The sequence below is a fragment of the Aricia agestis genome, chromosome 2, assembly GCF_905147365.1.
Source record: "Aricia agestis chromosome 2, ilAriAges1.1, whole genome shotgun sequence".
Lineage (NCBI taxonomy): Eukaryota > Metazoa > Arthropoda > Insecta > Lepidoptera > Lycaenidae > Aricia > Aricia agestis.
In genome coordinates, this window is record NC_056407.1 from 21801709 (window position 1) to 21821643 (window position 19935).

The 19935-nt window shown below is 40.0% G+C and overlaps 3 protein-coding genes across 4 annotated transcripts; 1 reads left to right on the forward strand and 2 right to left on the reverse strand.

Annotated features, from left to right (window-relative positions):
• Positions 1-41: 41 nt before the first annotated feature.
• Positions 42-3220, reverse strand: LOC121739738 (radial spoke head 1 homolog). Its single transcript, XM_042132288.1, is given in 6 exon segments — positions 42-146; positions 149-304; positions 1017-1272; positions 1619-1815; positions 2112-2262; positions 3099-3220. Coding segments are annotated over 6 exon segments (885 nt in total). The 5' UTR covers positions 3153-3220; the 3' UTR covers positions 42-75.
• Positions 232-19897, forward strand: LOC121739737 (phospholipase A1-like). 2 transcript variants are annotated; one of them, XM_042132286.1, is made up of 7 exons: positions 232-295; positions 8455-8618; positions 13438-13561; positions 16542-16787; positions 17650-17832; positions 18344-18503; positions 19207-19897. In XM_042132286.1, exons 1-7 carry the CDS (start codon positions 250-252, stop codon positions 19439-19441), a joined length of 1158 nt encoding a protein of 385 aa, XP_041988220.1. In that variant the 5' UTR covers positions 232-249; the 3' UTR covers positions 19442-19897. The 2 variants fall into 2 exon arrangements, with proteins under 2 accessions (XP_041988220.1, XP_041988221.1); XM_042132287.1 differs by lacking the exon at positions 232-295 and adding an exon at positions 7575-7657.
• Positions 4220-6056, reverse strand: LOC121739736 (coiled-coil domain-containing protein 85C-B). The gene has a single exon (XM_042132285.1). It carries the CDS (start codon positions 5722-5724, stop codon positions 4492-4494), a length of 1233 nt encoding a protein of 410 aa, XP_041988219.1. The 5' UTR covers positions 5725-6056; the 3' UTR covers positions 4220-4491.
• Positions 19898-19935: the final 38 nt, after the last annotated feature.

The following is a 19935-nucleotide window of genomic DNA, read 5'->3' on the forward strand; positions in this document are numbered from 1 at the left end:
AAAATTGTAATAAAAAACATTTGCCAAAGCATCTTTTATTACTGTGTAAATTCAAACACTAAATTGAAAGTGATTCTACACATCATTTGCAACATCTTGCTTCTCAGCTTCTTCAATGAATTTTTGTCGGTGTAGAAGCCAAGAGATATCGATGGCTGGTCGAATTGGATACTTGCACAAGCCTCAACCGACTCAGCCACCAGTGAGGCCAGGGAGTCATGCACTGGTAGTGGAACTGGTTCGGGTGGCATGAGCTCTGACACATATGCAGTTACCGACCGGGATCTCCATACAGGTATTTTATCTGTAATTTTTGAGTAATGATTGAGATTTTCTTAGTCTCTGTCCTGATATCTAAAAAGGCTTTAAATAACCCATAAAAAACATTTCATTTTGACCGCGCGCTTGCTAGGGGGCGCTAGAGTAATATTTGCACACGGGCGCCACATGGGCTAGAGACGGCTCTGTTTAAATTATATTTTGAATTGTTCCTAATATATGCTTAGATCTCTAAATTTTTTAATGGTAAGTATGAAAACAATTTTTACCATAGCTTCTCCAGCAACTAGAACATAATCTTTAGGCTCAGTTAGTACTGTATAGTGACTGTATTCTATTGAAGATAGAGTACATCCGTTCGTAATTATATTATACATATACCTAGTTCATATTATGTGAGATAAAAAATATTCCTAAAATTCCGGCAACTGTAGGGTACATTATGAAACAATGTTATAGTGCAGTGTTTTTCAATCTTTTTGATTTCGCGACCCCTTTACGGATTGAAATATACTGGCAACCCTCCGAGTAAGGCTTCGCGATCCACAGATTGAAAAATACTGTTATAGTGTATCCTGCATCCTCCACCTTTCACTTTCTCTTTTATTAATATTGATGTATTCCAACCTTGGTCCTTGTTATACCCCGTAATTAAAATACTCCTAAAATCCAAGCAACGAGGAGTCGAAGCATTATAGTTCTAACTAAATTGTAGTACAACGTAAGTAAATTGTAACCTGCATCCTTATCAATTTCTTCCTCGCCCACATCCTCTTTTAGACTTCCTATTTCACTTTCCTCTTCACCTCCAGCAAGATCAGGTTTTTTGATCCAAGTATAGAAGCCGTGCTGCATACAATTCGAGTCGAAAACGAAACAGCCTGGACCCTTCGGTTTTCCCTTCAGCCATGAGCCGTGGAATCGTACTCTTGGGTAAATGATTTGTCCAGGGCCATCTATGACTCCATTGACCCAGGTACCCATGAATTTTGCCTGAGAAACATAACTCTTTAAACTATGACCGCTATAAAGTGACCGGTGGATACTGCGATTTCTAGGACTGGATTAGGAGAGCTATTTAGAAAATATTATAAGAATTTCCGTCAAATCATAATCAATATATTCGTAAATCGTATCACAGTGTTTATAATTTCCTCTGAAAATGGCTGGACCGATATTAAAATTTTGTATGCTTATCGGGTAGGTCTGAGAATCGATCAGCATCAATTTTTCATAGCCGAAATAACGTATACCTATAGCAAAACACGATTCTTTAATCGTCGTTATAATAAAGAAACTTTTTAATAAGATAAAACGTGTAGGTACTTATCAGAATTACTTGGCTCTCAGCATAAAAGTAGGTTCCCATCCCGTGCCGTTTGCCCTTAAACCAGGCGCCTTCGTAGATATCACCATTGGGGTAGTAATAGGCCCCGAATCCGTGTTTCATATCGTGTCTCCAGTCTCCTTCGTACCGCGATCCATCCGGGTATATCATTGTCCCCACGCCGTATTTCAGGGATTGGCGCCATTCGCCTGTAAGGTACAGAGTTATATCTGTACTAGTTAACTCTATCTAGAGTTAGTTTCAGGGTTTTTATTAGAGGAGAGGCTATAACGTTATAGCAGAAAGATAGAATAATACTCAAAGGGATATCCATAGATAGCTAGCTATAAACAGGTTGTATCTAAGTTCCAATCGTCGAATCGTCGAAGAGCGACGTACTTTAGATGGCGTGCCATTTGCTATTATGCAATATTCCTCAGTAAAAAATCAGTAAGTACCTAGTAACAATTTTTATGCGTAGCAGGGTTAAGCAGAAGATATTCACCATCGTATCTAGCTCCGTTCTTGAATACGTACAAGCCTTTCCCGTTTCTCATGCCCTGGCAGTAGCAACCTTCATAGAAGTCGCCGTTTGGCAGCAGAGCCCAGCCGCGCCCGTGCCTCTCTCCTTTATCGTTGCGAGCGCCTACATAAGTCTGTTGAGCAAATGTACAAAGTGTATATTGCTTCTTTTACGTAGCAGCTTCTTAGCTGATTATTCGCTTCTATTCTATACTCTATCAATGTATTTCAAATAATTTTTGATAACAAAACAGAAAACAAAAGTCGATAATGAGTGAAATGATATAGCGCCTACGTTTAAGAATTTTGCTCGCAATTTCTTACGGCCACGGGCGTATATTATATAGCTTTGATAAGGGGGATCCCTAACGTAAAAAAGCGGCCAAGTGTGAGTTGGAATAGCCCATGAAGGGTTCCGCAGCAGCAAATAGGCAACGTGTTTAGGAAATTAAAAATATTTTTTATATAAAATATTTTTCCATTTTAATCGGCGAGATACATATAATATTACTGTCGAAATTGGATAAGTAAGATGGATAGTAATGGGGGGGTCCGGACCCCCAGGACACCCCCCTTATATACGCCCATGCTTACGGCCAGATAGAAGGAGATCCCGCAGGAACCTTACGATTATTTTCTTATGTCCTATTTTCGTGAAGGTTTTTTGGTTTTAGTGATTGCGTACACAATTAATAGCCCTTATTAAAAAGGCTATTAATTGTGTACTCGAATAGGTACAAACTATAATAGCCAATAAGTACAGGCTATATACAATCCACTGTCCCGGACAGTGGATTATACAAAAGCTATACTATACTTTACTAAGCTTCGCTGTAAAAGAAACTATGAGTGGACAGTCCACTCATAGTTTTTTCACAGCGAAGTTTCTTTGAGGGTATTCCATGTTGGCTAGATCTTGTCAACGGAAAAATTACTGCAAACATAGGTAGCAAGAGGTCTGGATGCTTACACCGATGGTGTCTTTATCCTCTCCACCTTCTCCCTGATCGTCTACATATGACATAATTCACTACCAAGTTATTTTTAAAAGGAAATATAACAGCAAACCGTAGCGCAAAGCCAATAAATCACACCTATTACCTTTGGCTGTCAGTGATTGACAACAAGGAACGAAAAAAAAATTAATGAAAAAATTAAATTATTGTAAAACGTCATTAGACCCCTTGCACAGACTTCGATGAAAGTTAACCATGGGCTTATTATGTTACCTCTCCGTGTGTTACCTATCTCTTTTGTTAAATAATATGAAGAAGGAGAGAGCTGAGCTTTATGACCTACTGCTAACTTTAACCCAGATCTGTAGAAGTATTCCTAAAATGTTTGAAAATAAAGTTTTTTTCGGTGCTTGAGATGCCTTTAGGTTTAGGCAATGTAGGAGGTAGGCAATAATGTTGGTATACTTATGTAAATACTAAATAGGTAGGTAGCAGGTACCTAATACATTTAAAACTACACAATCAAAGAACAACCACTATTAAAACAGCAATAATTTATTAGTTCGGAATCACTACAAATAAATTAATAACACTAGCAAGAAGTAAGAACGGCCTTATCTATTACCTAACAAATATTTCAGAAAGGAACTGTGCTTAGGTAAATTAAAACTGATAGTTTATTCTTAAAATAAATTCATAATAATTTACAAGATTTTATTGTTTGTAGTTTGTGACTAGATAACAGAATGCTAGGAAAAAAAAACTTACATGGGTTGACATAAAATTTAAAAAGGTAAACTATTTCATAGCCTCATTGTCTTGATTGTTGTACATTTACCCCCTTTTATAAGGGGGTCAAAGTATTAAACGAAACAAGATTATTGTTTAGCGTTTGACATAATGTTTTTGACCAAATAAACCAATGATATTCTATGTTACTAACGTAACTAGATTGGAAGTTTACGGTAGCAACGCGTTGCCACTTCGAAGATGCCTGCAGGCATATCTCACATACATAATGACATAACGAATATATGACTTGACATTGTCTTTTGAACAAAAAAGTGGTTACGCATTTCTGAGAATCTTTTGTAAGACATTGCTACTCTAGTATTTTAGAAACTCATTGAAATAAACACTTAACTATTATAGAAGTAAATGCTACTTAAGTGGTACTTATCTAGACTAATCTAAATCATAAATGCTACGTTTGTACTTTTCGGGCATTAACACGGCATACAACTACGGCAAGATAGTACATAGACGGCACGTCAATCGATAGACACGTTTAAACAAGGTCATTACTAAAGGCACTGTAGGTCCGACATCGTTCACTCTGACCTCGATCGAGAATTCCACTGCATTCACACAGTTTCACTTCTGCTCGTGTTATCTGACACAGAATTCTCAGCGCGGGGGAGCTTGAGGCGGGGCATCCTCCAGTTTCCCCCACACGACGTTGCACATCTCCCTGACCAAAGCCTGTTCTCCAGTGTCAAGGTCCGGCGCCGGCCTTCGACGCTCCCTTTCTACGCGTTCCCGCACTTCCAACACTTGGAGGGCACGGACGACCGCTTCGGGCCTCTCGCCCAATCCACTTCCGATCCCTTTCTCGGCCTCCAACCTTCGCACTTTCTGCTCCAGATCTCTGACGTACTGGACCGTTCTCTCGGCTAGTTGAGGATGGGTAATGGAGACGGCCGGGGGCGCGGGACGGGGGGGCTCGTCGGCGTTTGTCCCGCTGCTGCTGCCGTCGCCGTCGTCCCTCTCCCTTCCAGCTGTCCTCCCACAGTTAACGCACGCACTGCGCTCCCGTTCCTCGTCCAAATATAAACATAGCTCCTTAAGTTCCAAATTGTCACGTATCAACTCCTGCTGCTTATCGTCCAGCTCCCTCAGTTTGCTCTGATAAGCCGACACCTCCTGCCGCATCACCGAAGCCGTGTACCTTCCGAATCGCTGCCATTCTCGAGCCAATTTTCGTCCCTTCTGGCGGTCGTCGTCCAGAAAACAGCATAGATCCCTCAACTCCTGGTTGTCCTCGCTCAGGCGACGGTTAGCCTCCTTCAGCTGCTTAATTTCATCCAAAAGCGTTTGAATCTGTCGCCTCTGATCCGTCGGTTGTCTGTTGTCCGGCTCGATTCGCTTCGTGAATTTGAGCATGTCAGCGGAGCGGCGGTGAATCTGTTCCTCCTCGAAGTTACGTTGAACCCGCTGAGTGTCGTCGGCGCTGCGCGAGCGCGTCGCCTCGCCCGGCTCGTGCACGATCGCCTTAGTGATAATCTCGCCCGACGGTCTCAGAACTCTTCCCGCTCCGGGAGGGACGGGATATCCAGTCGGGTAGCCCTGAGGATACTTGACGGGAGGATACGGTCCGCTCTGATACGGAAGGGGCCCGGGATTCTGAGTCGGATACTGCAATTTGCCGGGGTCGACGTGCTTACTCGCGTACGGAGGATTGAACTCCTTAGACGTCGCGTCTATAGTGACGACGTTAGAGCCGGCCGCGGCAGGTGGCGGCGGATGATAGCGAGGTGGAAAGCTGACCGGTTCCGAGCCCTGTTTACCCAGTTGTTGTTGCTTGTGTTTGTTGAACTGAGCCGCGTTTGACATCGTATCGCTCGATTCCGAAACAGTCATCGGTCGATCTACTCGGCGCGATTTTTCATAAACATTTCCAAATCGAACGGAGCACGCGCAATCTGTAGCTGTGGCGACATAGGTTCATCGGCTGGTCCTTGAATGAACGTAGGAGGGGAACGCCGCCGGCCGCGTAGGCCGTAGACCGTGGCATTCACGCAACAATATTACACGTCCGTTTTGCACTTATTAATATTAGTTCACAGTATATTCCGACGTTTCACAAGCTCGTGTTTATATTTGGAGTTTGAGGTTGGAATTATGTTGTTTTTATGAAACGAGTTATTCTCTATGGACGCGGGCGCGCGCGGGGCGCGTTGCTCTGACTGGCTGTAGAGTATGTCTCTACCTGCGCGCGCGCGGAGGCTTCGCGGCGCTATACCGCGCTCTCTCTTACCTGCGCCGCACACACGCACAGCCATTCACGTATTCACGCACACTGCAATGTGACAATAGTATAATTTCATCACCGAAGATTTACATAACGAAAGTTCACATTATTTTCTAAATTAGATTACTGACTTATTTTGTTACTAAACACTTACAAATGTTTTAACTTTTGAAATAGAGATTATACGTTAGTACCTACTTATGTCGTAATTTATAACATCACGATAGGCTCTATAATAGAGATGAATATTATATAGGCAATATAAAAAAATAGAATAGGTGTATACGCATACTTACTCCTAATAATAATAATAACATGGGAACCCAATACCTAGAGGATTTCGTTTGGATTAATCTTTTGTTTGACCCCTGGTTCTTACCCTTACTCTAGTACACAATAATATGTCACAATACTTATTGTGACCTCATCCCTCTTTTTACTGGTCTGCGAGAAGTGCAAAAAAGAAAATTCTACAACTGCCATTCGGTTCTCTCAAGCCCTGCTGACGAAATTAAGTGAACCATAATTGCTGTTATTGTTTATGATGACTCAAGTACTTATAGTGTATTGCTCTATAATTTATATTAATTTTTTACCTCCTCTAAATCTGAACTCTGAAGGATAGTTAATGTATTATTGAACCACCTAGGATCTTTATTTTGTAGCTCTAATTCATTGCAAACTCTACATTTTGATAGAGATAGTAGACGTATTTTGAATGTAGTAGTGAAGTATAATCTATAATATAAAAATGAGTCGCTGAATGTGTTGCTAAGCGCAAAACTCGAGAACGGTTGGACCGATTTCGCTAATTCTTTTTTTAAAATATTCCTTGAAGTACGAGGATGGTTCTTACGGAGAGAAAAATTCAAAAAAAAAATTAAATTTCCTGAAAAAGTCTAAAAACAACACTTTTCTATACTCCCATACAAAAGTTAAAGAATCGACTGTTAGGCGATACGAAGTTCGCCGGGTCAGCTAGTTTATAATAAGAATGTATTTACATTGGACGATGTAACATTCTTGTAGATAATCAAGTCCTAAAAAATATCTTTATAATACACAAATCACAATCACACTAAACTATCAATTTATCCATACTAATATTATAAATGCGAAAGTGTGTCTGTCTGTCTGTCCGTCTGTCTGTCTGTCTGTCTGTCTGTTACCTCTTCACGCCCAAACTGCTGAACTGATTTTGCTGAAATTTGGTATGGAGATACTTTGAGTCCCGGAAAAGGACATAGGATACTTTTTGTCCCAGGAAAATGTACGGTTCCCGCGTGATAAATGATTTTGGCGCAACGGAGTTGCGGGCATTATCTAGTTATTAATAACTTTCGATCCGTACGCTTTTTCGTCACTTTCCGCATAATAATTTAGCTACGGGGGGAATTTTGCTTTCGCGCCATGCATTTCACTGATATTTCGCGGCTATTGCATACAAATCGTTCCCACTCCTGCGCCTGCGCCGGCCACACGCTCGCGAGCCTTCAAGGATGGCGCGCGCACATTTGCTGCTCCTTGCGGTCTTTCTAAACGGTACGTACAATTTTTAGAGCTTGGTTTTAGGTAAGGATTTTTTTATGTTGAGTGTAAATTATAGTGTAGTAAGGGACAATGTTTTTTTGGGATTTTTGAAATTTTTTTTTTAATTCCTTATGTATTTTAAACCTTATAAAATTGTGTTTGGATTAATAAATTTATTATTAATCCAAACACAATTTTATTATAGTATAATCTATTATAATTTATAACGTCTGCGGTCTGAGTTCTGACTATACCGCTTTAGGTAGTGATGTACATATTTATTTTATTACAAATTGTTTTGTTACACATAGGTCATAGTAACAACTAACAAGGCAATGTTATAGCTGAGCACGTTTGCAATAATATTAGCCAAAAATATTATATAGGTAGACCTATCTCAAAGACCTATACCTAACATATCTACATGAAATTTTGACTTGAGACAATGTGACTCTACCATGGACTCTACTACAGCTAACTATTCTAAAGACATAAGCTCAAATCATTGTTATTTTCTGTCGTACACACTATAATACAGCTCCCTCTTAACTTTTCATTTAGATATCAAGCAAATAAAAGTAGTACCATGGGAGGCTTTTATATTCAGCTTCCTTTACGTTCCCTCTCAACTCTTAAGTCAATCATTCCGCAAATCACAATGTGACTTTGGGAACTTACAAACGAGCAAAGGGGTCACCTGATGGAAAGCAACTACCGTCGCCCATGGACACTCGCAACATTAGAAGAGCTGCAGATGCGTCGCCGGCCTTGTTAACCCTGGGAGACTCTCAACGTAAGTTTCCTTTCAGGCTGCAGCAGCCAGCGGCAGCCGATCAAGGAGGCTCTGTTCCTGAACACGGACATGTTCAACACGACCCTGGAGGACTGCGTGTGGCGGCGAGAGCTGGAGCCCTGCCCCGACGCCAACGTCACCATCAACTTGTACACTGAGGCTGAGCCGTTCAAGCACACTGTGAGTACTTCAACTTATTTAGATACCTCTTGGTCATCAAACAGTTTTTGTTTGGAGGTAGAATATAATATTACGTTTAGTCTAGTGTTGTATGAGATCTACTTGATTGCATATGCATTTATGATTCTCTAACTCCTTCTGTTTTTTTTTTTTATTATTAAATAAGGGGGCAAACGAGCAAACGGGTCACCTGATGGAAAGCAACTTCCGTCGCCCATGGACACTCGCAGCATCAGAAGAGCTGCAGGTGCGTTGCCGGCCTTTTAAGAGGGAATAGGGTAATAGGGGAGGGCAGGGATGGAAAGGGAACGGAATAAGGGAGGGTAGAAAAGGGAATAGGGTAGGGGATTGGGCCTCCGGTAAACTCACTCACTCGGCGAAACACAGCGCAAGCGCTGTTTCACGCCGGTTTTCTGTGAGGACGTGGTATTTCTCCGGTCGAGCCGGCCCATTCATGCCGAAGCATGGCTCTCCCACGTCACACTGTATCTATGACGTAGCCCTTGTTTATTCTTAATCTCGTTGTAAAGTGTCAGTTGTATGATCATTCAGAATTTTTATTCATAAATTTCAAAATCCTATTTTTATGCATACGGTTCTTATTTAATAGTAGGTATATTTTACTGACTGACTATAAATAACAATAGTTTTAACACTGTTATTACTATTATTAATTAAAGGCTGACTATTAGGTTGTTAAGGTAACAGCCACTAAGACAGGTAAATAGCCAAATGATCAGTAACTAGACAAACATTAAACCAATAATAAACATAAATTTACTTGATAGCCCAATGATAAATTATACGCTGATTGCTTGGCTAGTTATTTATCAGCGTCCTAGGCTATTGCCTATTCTATAGATCTATCTACTACCTATCTATTAGGATATCCTCTTAGCTATTTGCATACGAATTACAAAATATGTCTACGCGTTTAATATCCTAGCTACATAGTTATCAGATATTGCACATTAGCTGGTATTGTTTATAAAACTCTCACGAGCAAGCATTGTTAGAGAATAGGCAATAAATATATGTTAACTATTAGAGAATAAATGGTATTTTCTGTCATTTTCTACGACTCTCAGGGTCTGTTTCACCGTTTACTGACAAGTGCTGGATAAGCTATCCACAACTTATCTGACAGATACTCCATACTCTATCTGTCAGAAAAGTTGTGGATAGCCTATCCGGCACTTATCAGTAAGTGGTGAAACAGGCCCTTAGTTTTATGCTTAGGTAGGCCGTAGGCAAAAGCAGCGCTTAAGCTATTCGGATTAGTGTGTAGGTACTATTTCTAAACTTTTACACTTTTATGCTCAGGGTGAAAAAATGTAAGTACAAAAACACGATAATAATAATATAATATAATAATATCTATGGACGCTTCACACCACGTCAGTCTGGCCCCGTGGTAAGTACCTGATGGACTTGTGTTACAGGTACCAGACAACGGAAATATATTTAATACTTTTATACTATACACATTTAAGATTTTTTTATTATAAGATACATATATTTAATACACACCCATGACCCAGGAACTTTGAAAACTTTTTGTTTCGTCAGCGGGATTCGAACCCACGACCCCCGGCTTGAGCCGTGCCAACGCGCTCACCGCTGAGCCACAGAGGTCGATAAGGATAATCCCATTCCCCTTTTACTAATTAAAATAATGTTTAATGACTAGGACTAATTACACGTCTATGTAATGGCTAGAACATCTATGTAATGGCTAGAACATCTATGTAATTGCTAGGAATAATTAAAAGATGTTAACTGACTAATAAAAAGATGGCATGACTAGGACTAATAAAAGTATGTAGTGGCAGAGACCAGATCTTTTCCTTTGTCTATGGTAGTGGCTAAACAAGGACAAAAAGAAAATATGCTACTACAATATAAGTCATCATCTGCACAGTGGATTCCTTAATTTGTCTTACAAATGAAGTAATCCACTGTGATAAGGGTTAAGCAATTGTTTTCTCCTAAGACCCCAATAGATAAACATAGATCAATGTAAAATATCAGTAATTAATAACTGTAACAATTGTAAACAAATTGTGATGTATGGATGTCGCGGTGTATGTGGGTCATGGTCGACTTACCGCTGCGCAGGTCGTCCGTTACAGAGCCACGTCCAGAATACCTAATGGGTTCCATAATTATATGGTCCCTTTACCACATTCCACACTCATTTAGACCATAGTCAACCTTACCATAGAAATATTGAGAAACTGCAAGGTTGTATTAAGTAAGTATAGGCTCTGGGTAAATAGAGTATCTACTGTACGTCAATTTGTGAGTAGATACTTAAAAATTTTAAAATAAAAATAACATTAAAATAACAATACATGTTCAATATATGATGTACAAAATATATGATGTACATTACTATAAAAACTACCAACGAAAATTGGTTTGAACGAGATCTAGCTAGTAGTTTTTTTTACCTTATAAATGGTAAACATTAAATAAACTTTCATTAAATCAACTGAAATATAAAAATAAATCAAAAACTTTTTAATTTCATAAAAATAAACCTTACTGCTGCTGCGGAACCCTACATGGGCGGGTCCAACTCGCACTTGGCCGGTTTTTTTTTATTTGCGTTAAGAAGGCAAAGTCAAAATAGCATTATTTTCTTGGCCCTGAACATATTAGTTAGTTATAAAGCTTTTGTGTTACTAATTTTCCCGCATGCATTTCTTCTTATCCCGAATATATGTAAGTAAGTTTAATACTGTAAAGAATTCCAAAAGCCTACCTGCGATTGGAATGTACCTAAAGAAGCATACATTTACAATGTCACATAATATTATCATGTCCTTTCAACCGGTCGCTGTGTGACCCATTTGTCACGCTCTTGGAGAAAACATTCTATTGTATTGGAGACACCACTTTACAATGAAACCCACGTAATTCTTAACTAGTTGAGACGAATAGTGGGAAAATGAGTTTTGGAGTTAAAAACCGTAAAGAGCAAATACGGCAAAGCCAAAATTCGAAAGTAAAAAAAATGAATCGAATTTTTCAGTTTTAACTTTTGAATTTCTAACTTTTTTTTTGCTATTTTTATAATGATTCAGTTTTACTTTTCACGATGAAAGTATTTTCATCGATTAGTTTTCACTTTTAACTGATGGCTTTTCAAGTGCAAATAATTTTGCAAACAACGATAGAGTTTGATATATCACAAGTAATAAATTTATGATTAGCAATATTGTAAAATATACAAGTTAGTCAATTTTTTTTTTAAATTTACATAGGTACCCAACTAATGTAGGTACTTACTCAATTTTCGCAAAATAACAATTAATTATAATTTTTTTGGAATTATTTTGGCAGGAGCTTCATTTGCGTTGAAGTCTTTTTCTCTATGCAAATTTCGAGATCTCCTATTTTATCCTTTATGATTTTTTATTCTTTTATTTAGCGATTGCTTGTATATCCAGTCTGTCTGTCTATCTGCCTGTCTGTCTGTCTGTCTGTCTGTCTGTCTGTCTGTCTGTCTGTCTGTCTGTCTGTCTGTCTGTCTGTTACCTCTTCACGCCTAAGCCGCTGAACCGATTTTGCTGAAATTTGGTATGGAGATACTTTGAGTCCCGGGAAAGGACATAGGATACTTTTTGCCCCAGGAAAATGTACGGTTCCCGCGCGATACACGAGTTTTGGCGAAACGGAGTTGCATGCATCATCTAGTAAGTATAATAGTTTACTGACTGGTGGATCAACTTTCAAGAGTTCAAGAGTCAACTGTCGAGTGGTTTAGGCTGTATATGCTCGTACGTAACAAATAAATTGTCGCCCTCGTGTACCTATAAATCTTAATATTCGGGTTAAGTATAGATTTTAATTAAATTATTGTTACCCGAATCGAAGATTTAGCGTGATGACAGAAAACTTAAAAAGAAAAAACAATATGAACTACATAATACATGCTCTACATGATATATAAATGTTAAAGTATATAAATACTATGCTACCGAAGTGAAAATTCAAAATACTAAATTTTAAATAGACCATGCACGTTGCCTTATAAGTTAGAACCATTCATACTCCGGTATTTGTTACCTGCGTATCTACCAATCTATTGATATTCACCTTGTTTCTTGTGTGGCTATTGAATTGTATTGTATTGACACTGCTCTATATTTCTCTATTGATATGTTTTTTCTCACAATTTGTACAACACAGGTAGGATAAACGCACTTTTAAACCGACTTCCGAAAAGCGGGTTATGTTGTTTACCAAAATTAAAAATTAAGGAATTTTTAACTGTGTAAAGATGTCTTTACACAGTTACAAATTACTTAATTTTTAACCCCCGACGAAAACTGAGGGGCCGGGAGTTACAAGTTTGAGTTTGTGTGCAGTGACGGATTAAGAATATAAGACTACTTGATGCCCTAAGCAATCCATGCCTGCCACATCCGTATTCGTGCAGGTTTCCTAGAAGATTTTTTTTAAATTACTATCAAGCTAATTTTTCATGAGTAGCTTCATTTTGATAAGACGTACAACAATTTCCTCTGCGAAAATTTGCGAAAGTGGTAGCTCTGACAGAGATGAAAAGGATTTAATATTTCGATTTGATGGTCTTAAAATATGGATTGTTCTATTTGTAGAACAATGTTACTCTTAAATTATATTACTACTTACCTATCAATATACAAAAAATCAGCCGGTTAGGGTTCCGTTTTAGGGTTCTGTAATCAACAAGTCCTCGTTGACTACGGAACCCTAAAACGGAGTTAGAGTTTATAAATACTTTTTTTAGTATTCCTTAATTAATTTTAACTATAATTTCCCGTTTCAGGTAAACGTGTTCAGCGAGGACTGGCTCCGCCAGAGCAGCTTCGACCCGTCGCACGAGACCATCCTGCTCGTACACGGGTACGCCGGCGGAGACGACACCCTGCCCATCATTGTGCTAAGAGATGGTAAATTTTAGAAAACATATATTATGGCCAATGGTTTAAGGCTGCTCTATAAATTTATGTTTAGGCCATGGCCTATACTGTCTAAACATAAATAATATTCCGCCGATAGACCAATGCCTATCGGCGGCAGCGTGAAGCGTCCTATGGCGTCCTAAGGAGAAAGATGAGGAAAACAACAGATTTATTTTGCATTATAATCCAAATTCTGTAATTTCTAAACACTTACTATGTTTACTACTGGAACTAACCCGACTCGGCGATAAGAAACGATGGAAGAAACTCGTCAATTTTAAAGGGACTACCCTCGTAGCGGCTCTAGGAATTTACACCTAGGCCCTAGCTCTACCAAACTACCAGACAACTACCAAGATGTGTCCCTCTGATAGTTGAGTTTTTCTTGCCGTTTCTTAATGTTTCTTACCAAATCTAAGGAATGCGATATTGTTTCAATAATGTGTTTACCTTGTGACTGACTTCGCTTGTGCAAGCAAATAGACGAATTCGGTATCTGGTGATGTAAACGGTCAATTTCAATTACCATAACAAATATTTCCTAACACCAACATGACCAAAATGTCGTTATATTTAAGTACCATCTTCAACGTTATCTACGGACCAAAAATACAGGATTCTTGTAATCAAAACAACCATAAGACTTTCTATACTCATTAGGATTCAGATCGTTATCATAATATTATTGAAAAAACTTAGCTACGAAATAGTAGCCTCCATATTATAGAGATCACAGTGTTGCAACTTGCATACAAATTAGCGTTTTATATTAGGATATTTTATGCTTCGCGAATATTTCCATATTGAAATGAGCTTTCTTTTGGGTGGTATTACGTAAGTGAAAGTGGTCCTACGTTTATGGGATCAGCAAATCTGCCACCACTTGCATTCGCTTCCTGACTTTCTCCTCAGTACGGGTCAATACCCGCGGTATGCATCAAGTTCATATTTCAAGGTATAAACTCTACCTATAGGTACGTTTGCGGTTCGATTGTGCAATGTGCAGCATACTGTAAATTAGTGGCGATGGCTGATTCTGTCTCAGCGTAGCTAAAATAGTCGCTTTGAAGAATCATGATATGAATCATAATATGATTCATTTTTCTTTAATCGCAAAATGCAACTCTGCTTGCAATTCATTTCTGTATTTTTGTACTGATTTGACATATTTTGTCAGTTTGACAGTTTTGACAATTCATTTGCTGAATTGATTGAGAGGAATTGCTAAATGTGACCATTTTAGCTCCGCTGAGCTTGCGTGTATTATAGACTGCAGGATTTACAAGGCGGAGGTAAACAGTAAGAGAAGTGTGAAGCCAATGGGATTAAACATTTATGGAAACTCTAGATAGGCTGTATAGTATGTAACATATAAGTATTATAGTATAGTTAGGGGAAGCCAGCCCAAAGTGGCCATAGGAGGCAAAGTGGCCACCCTTAATATTTCGGTTATTTGTGAAGGCAGTGCGACGTTTCCGCTCTTACGCATTGTGAACATCCCGGCCCGCCCCGCGCAGTGACGCGGGAGCGGTTGGGGAAGGCGCGCGCTTGTTGTGACTAAAACATTAGAATTGCACGTTTTATTAAAAAAATGCAAGGTAAATTCTTCCTGTTTTCATTTTTTTTTTGTATGTTTGAATGCTTCTGTTGTCCCGGTGTCGTTTCTTATCTATTAAGCTTTATGTATATTGTTTTTATTCTTGAGTATGATAAAAAATGTGAGAGAAAACTATGTTTAAAACAGAACTGTTCCCAAAGGGCAAAGTGGACCGGGCAAAGCGGCCACCTGGCCGCTTTGCCCGGTCCACCATTATATATAGTTTTCTATGATAATTTTTATATTTAAATTTTTTTATAATATCTATGGACGTTTCACACCACGTCAGTCTGGCCCCGTGCTATGTACTTTAAGGACTTGTGTTTCAGGTACCAGACAACGGAAATATATTTAAGGTGCATTGGGGTAACTTCGGAAGAAAAAAAAAATGGGGATATTCCGAAAATGGCAAATAATTACCAAACAGAAAGTAATTTTGAGCTCTGGCTACATTAACCGAGACGCCAATTTAATCACCTCCCCCACTTCCTTTCCCTCGAGCCGTCAGCCGGCAGTGTATGTGCGCTAAGTTCATTTTTTCGCGCCAAGTGCAATTTTATGATTTTTTTGGGATTTTCGAAATTATCGAAATTACCCCACACTTGTTTTACACAGAAATTAGGTAAGTTACGTAATATTTTGTTTGTTTTAAAGAAGCTTTGACGTTTTTTGCTTTCCTAAGAATAGGTTATGTTGCTCTAGCTATGATTTTTAATAAACATTCGAAATAACCCCAGTGGGGTAAATTTGTTAACGAAATTTCCCCAAAAATTTTTACTACCTACCTTTTTTGTATTCATTTTACCAAAAAATTACATTTAAATATAAGAAAAAAAATCCATTTCTTGTGAACATTTGGGCTGGCCACTTTGCCCTTACCCCTATGGCCGCTTTAGGCGGGCCCTCGGGCAAAGCGGTTTTTTGACAGATTGTCGTAATATGTAAATCATGAGCTAATTTTAAGATTAGGGTCAATATGAATTATACATAACAGAAATATAATAAATACACTATCTGGTAGTACATTTTTTATTTTTAAATATATAATATTTCGTCTTTTTTTTAAATTGGCAGTTAAGGTGGCCACTTTGGGCTGGCTTCCCCTACGTGTAATAAGACTTACACGGCCGTAGCTAGGGGGGGGCATTATGGGGCAATGCCCTACCTTATAATCATAATGCCCTACCTTAAAAATACCAAAACCCAAGAAAATCCAATCAATTATTACTTTTTTTTTACTTCCGCCCTACCTGTAACCAATGCTGTCCTACCTCAAATCTGACTCTAGCTACAACCCTGAAGACTTAACGTACAATGTAAAATGTTTTGTACAAACGCATATAAATTCTAACTAAGACACTCCATCTCCAGCCTACCTTCGTCGCGGGGGCTACAACGTGTTCATGGTGGACTGGGGCAAGCTGTGCCAGCCGCCGTGCTACGTCGCCGCCGTCCACAACCTCAGGCCAGTCGCGCGCTGCGTGTCCGAGGCCCTGGCCTCCCTCCGCCGCGCGGGCCTCAGGCCCGATAAACTGACGTGCGTGGGCCACTCCCTCGGCGCGCACATGTGCGGGATTATGGCTAATTTCCTCAACTTCAGGCTGAACAGGATTATTGGTGAGTTTGCCATTGTTATAATCGGTTAGTTTGGACGTTATGAGGAACTAATGGGTAGATAGCAGTGTTATTTGGTTGAAGTTAACATCACTCGTTTCATATATTAGCTCTATTTGAGTGAAATTGACAACCAGCTTGTGCTCAAAAACAAATCATAGTCCCGAGCATTAAGATTGAGTGAGCTTGAGTAGGGCTACTAGCTGACTTAGGGCCTGTTTCACCACTTTTTTTTATAAAATAAGGGGGCAAACGAGCCACCTGATGGAAAGCAACTTCCGTCGCCCATGGACACTTGCAGCATCAGAAGAGCTGCAGGTGCGTTTGCCGGCCTTTTAAGAGAGAATAGGGTAATAGGGTAGGGATGGGAAGGGAATAGGGGAGGGTAGGGAAGGGAATAGGGTAGGGGATTGGGCCTCCGGTAAACTCACTCACTCGGCGAAACACAGCGCAAGCGCTGTTTCACGCCGGTTTTCTGTGAGAACGTGGTGTTTTTCCGGTCGAGCGGGCCCATTCGTACCGAAGCATGGCTCTCCCACGTAAATTTAAACATTTTCCGATAAAGTGGCGAATAGGCTATTCACAGCTTTTTTGACAGTTTCTCCATAGTTTATCTATTAAGTAGTGGTGAAACAGGCCCTTAGCATATTATCGTACGTAGGTACTGAATGGCGCTTTCGAAGTTTCTAAGATCGGCGCGCGATAATATACAACGTCAATAAAGACGTCAGGGTTTCGACCTGACCGAGCATATCATCACATTTAGCATATCCCGGTAGGTGGGAATATCTTCGCATCTGCCACAACTATTATATTATGTTTACATCAGTAACAAAATGAAACTTGGCAACTTTTATCATTGTAGGTCTAGACCCAGCCAGGCCGCTTATCCGTTCAGCACCAGCACTGCGCCTGGACCCGGGCGATGCTCGCGCCGTCCACGTCCTCCACACCAACGCCGGGAGATACGGCGAGGCGGCGCGCCTGGGACACGCGGACTTTTGCCTGAATGGCGGACGCAGCCAGCCCTTCTGCGAGGACACGCCTAGTAAGTATAATATTTGTGCCCTTGAAACAAATTTTTAAGTTGACCTTTGTGATAAAGCAATAGGGTAAGTAAACTTAAAACTGGGCTAGCAGTACTTTTAACATTTCAAACAGATAATGGTCACTCGTATTTGACCTTAGATCACAGACATAGATCATGAGAGATACCGCATGTGTGTGTACTTCGCGTGCCATATCGCGCTCTCAAACGACGACAAATGCTCGTCTTTCGAAAGTCTGTTCTTTAGTCTGCTATCGGAATCGGACGTCAATCGGAATTTTAAAAATGCCTTAAATGTGCCGTATTGAGCTGTCCTAGAAATTCAAATATAAACGTTGGCCTAGATAATGGGCACTTTTCTTATCATCGATACGTCACAGTATCTATAAAAAAGTGGCACGCTCGTTTTCATACAAATGGAGCGACATGCGGTATCTATCTTGATCTGTCTGTGCCTTAGATACATTCTTATTTGCCAAATAGAGACTTAAACCTCCACGTTATATTCCAGATGAGGCACTGTGCAGCCACGTGTGGGCGATCTGCTACCAGGCGGAGAGCCTGTTCCGTGAGCGCGCGGCGGTGCCGTGCGGGCGGCGGTGCTCGGTGCGCGTGCCGCCGGCGCGGGCGTCCGCGCTGCCCGTGCCGCTGGGACAACCCGCGCCCATGACGTGAGTACAGACTGCGTTAGGGCTGCCACACGAACAGGGTTACCGCACCCATGACGTGAGTACTGACTGCGTTAGGGCTGCCACACGAACAGGGTTACCGCGCCCATGACGTGAGTACAGACTGTGTTAGGGCTGCCAACTAACCTAACCTAACCTGCCCCTACCTGGGTATGCCTAAGGTGGGATTTCACCAAACACACATAAAACTTAGTTCCCATTGAACGCGTTCATGCTGCGACGTAAATCTCGTTTTGTTTCGATTGGATTTCACAAACTTCTTTTGATCGCGATTATTAAATCTAAGTTTACGTGACGTCACGCGATTATTTTACATGTTTTTATCATTTTAAAGTTGAACGGGTTTTATGACGTTAAACTTCGGACTTTGGGCGTTCAGAAGATAAAACTCGGATTTTCTGTGAACGCGTTCAGTTTATGCTGGTGAAATGCATTTCGATGTTATAATCGCGTTTATACGTTTTGAACCGGTTCAGAGTGTTTTGAACGCGTTCCATTTCTTTGATGAAATCGCCCCTAAGGCTGTTGAAAATACCCGCAAATATTCAACCTACATTCTCACATAATACTACCTATATGCCTCAACGCTCTATATTTTTCAGTCTTTTTTCATATTTTTTTTACTCTGACGAATAATCAAACTCAATTACCTACTTCAAACTCAGGAATTCAAACCATCTTTCAGGGCATCCGGAGCATACTGCGTCGAGAACTTCTCCCCACCGTTCTGTCCAAAGACGAGTGGTCTAAAAGAAGGCGACGACCGCTGCTGCTTAGACGAGCAATACGCTGCAGCGGCCACGACGACCACAAACCGTCCTCGACGACCGGGACACAGGCTGAGGAACAACCGACTGAAGATCAACTACGACCAGAATTCCACGTTCGACTTCGATATCTATAACAGGCTCTTTGACTAGAGATGGCAAGGAATTTTTGGTGGTGGTGGAAGGTGATATTTTAAAACCGGTGTATAATATCGCAAAATTGTTTTGGTGCCATGTACTTACAATGGCGGAATGACGGTCTGATATTATGGCAAAAAAGTTTTTGTTTTCGCTATAATATTGCAGACCGGGTTCAAAAATATTCCATAGGTAATGTTTGGCCTATAGAGATTACAGAGATGGATGCAGTGTAGGTACTGAATACTGATCAAACATCCGATTTTTGTCGCATTTAATTTAATAAGTTAGGTTAGTTTTTACGTTAATACTTATCATTCGGTTCCTGAATTCAGGACCCGAATGAAGTAAAGAATGATGTTTGTTTAAAAGTGGAAGTGATCTGAATAAAGAATGTATGAAAAACATTTCAACAGTACAATAAACAATTTTATTGTGTTGAACCAAAGAATAAATGAATTCATAGTTTTACTTGTGTTTTTATAAATTGACCTTTGTTGTGTTTTTAT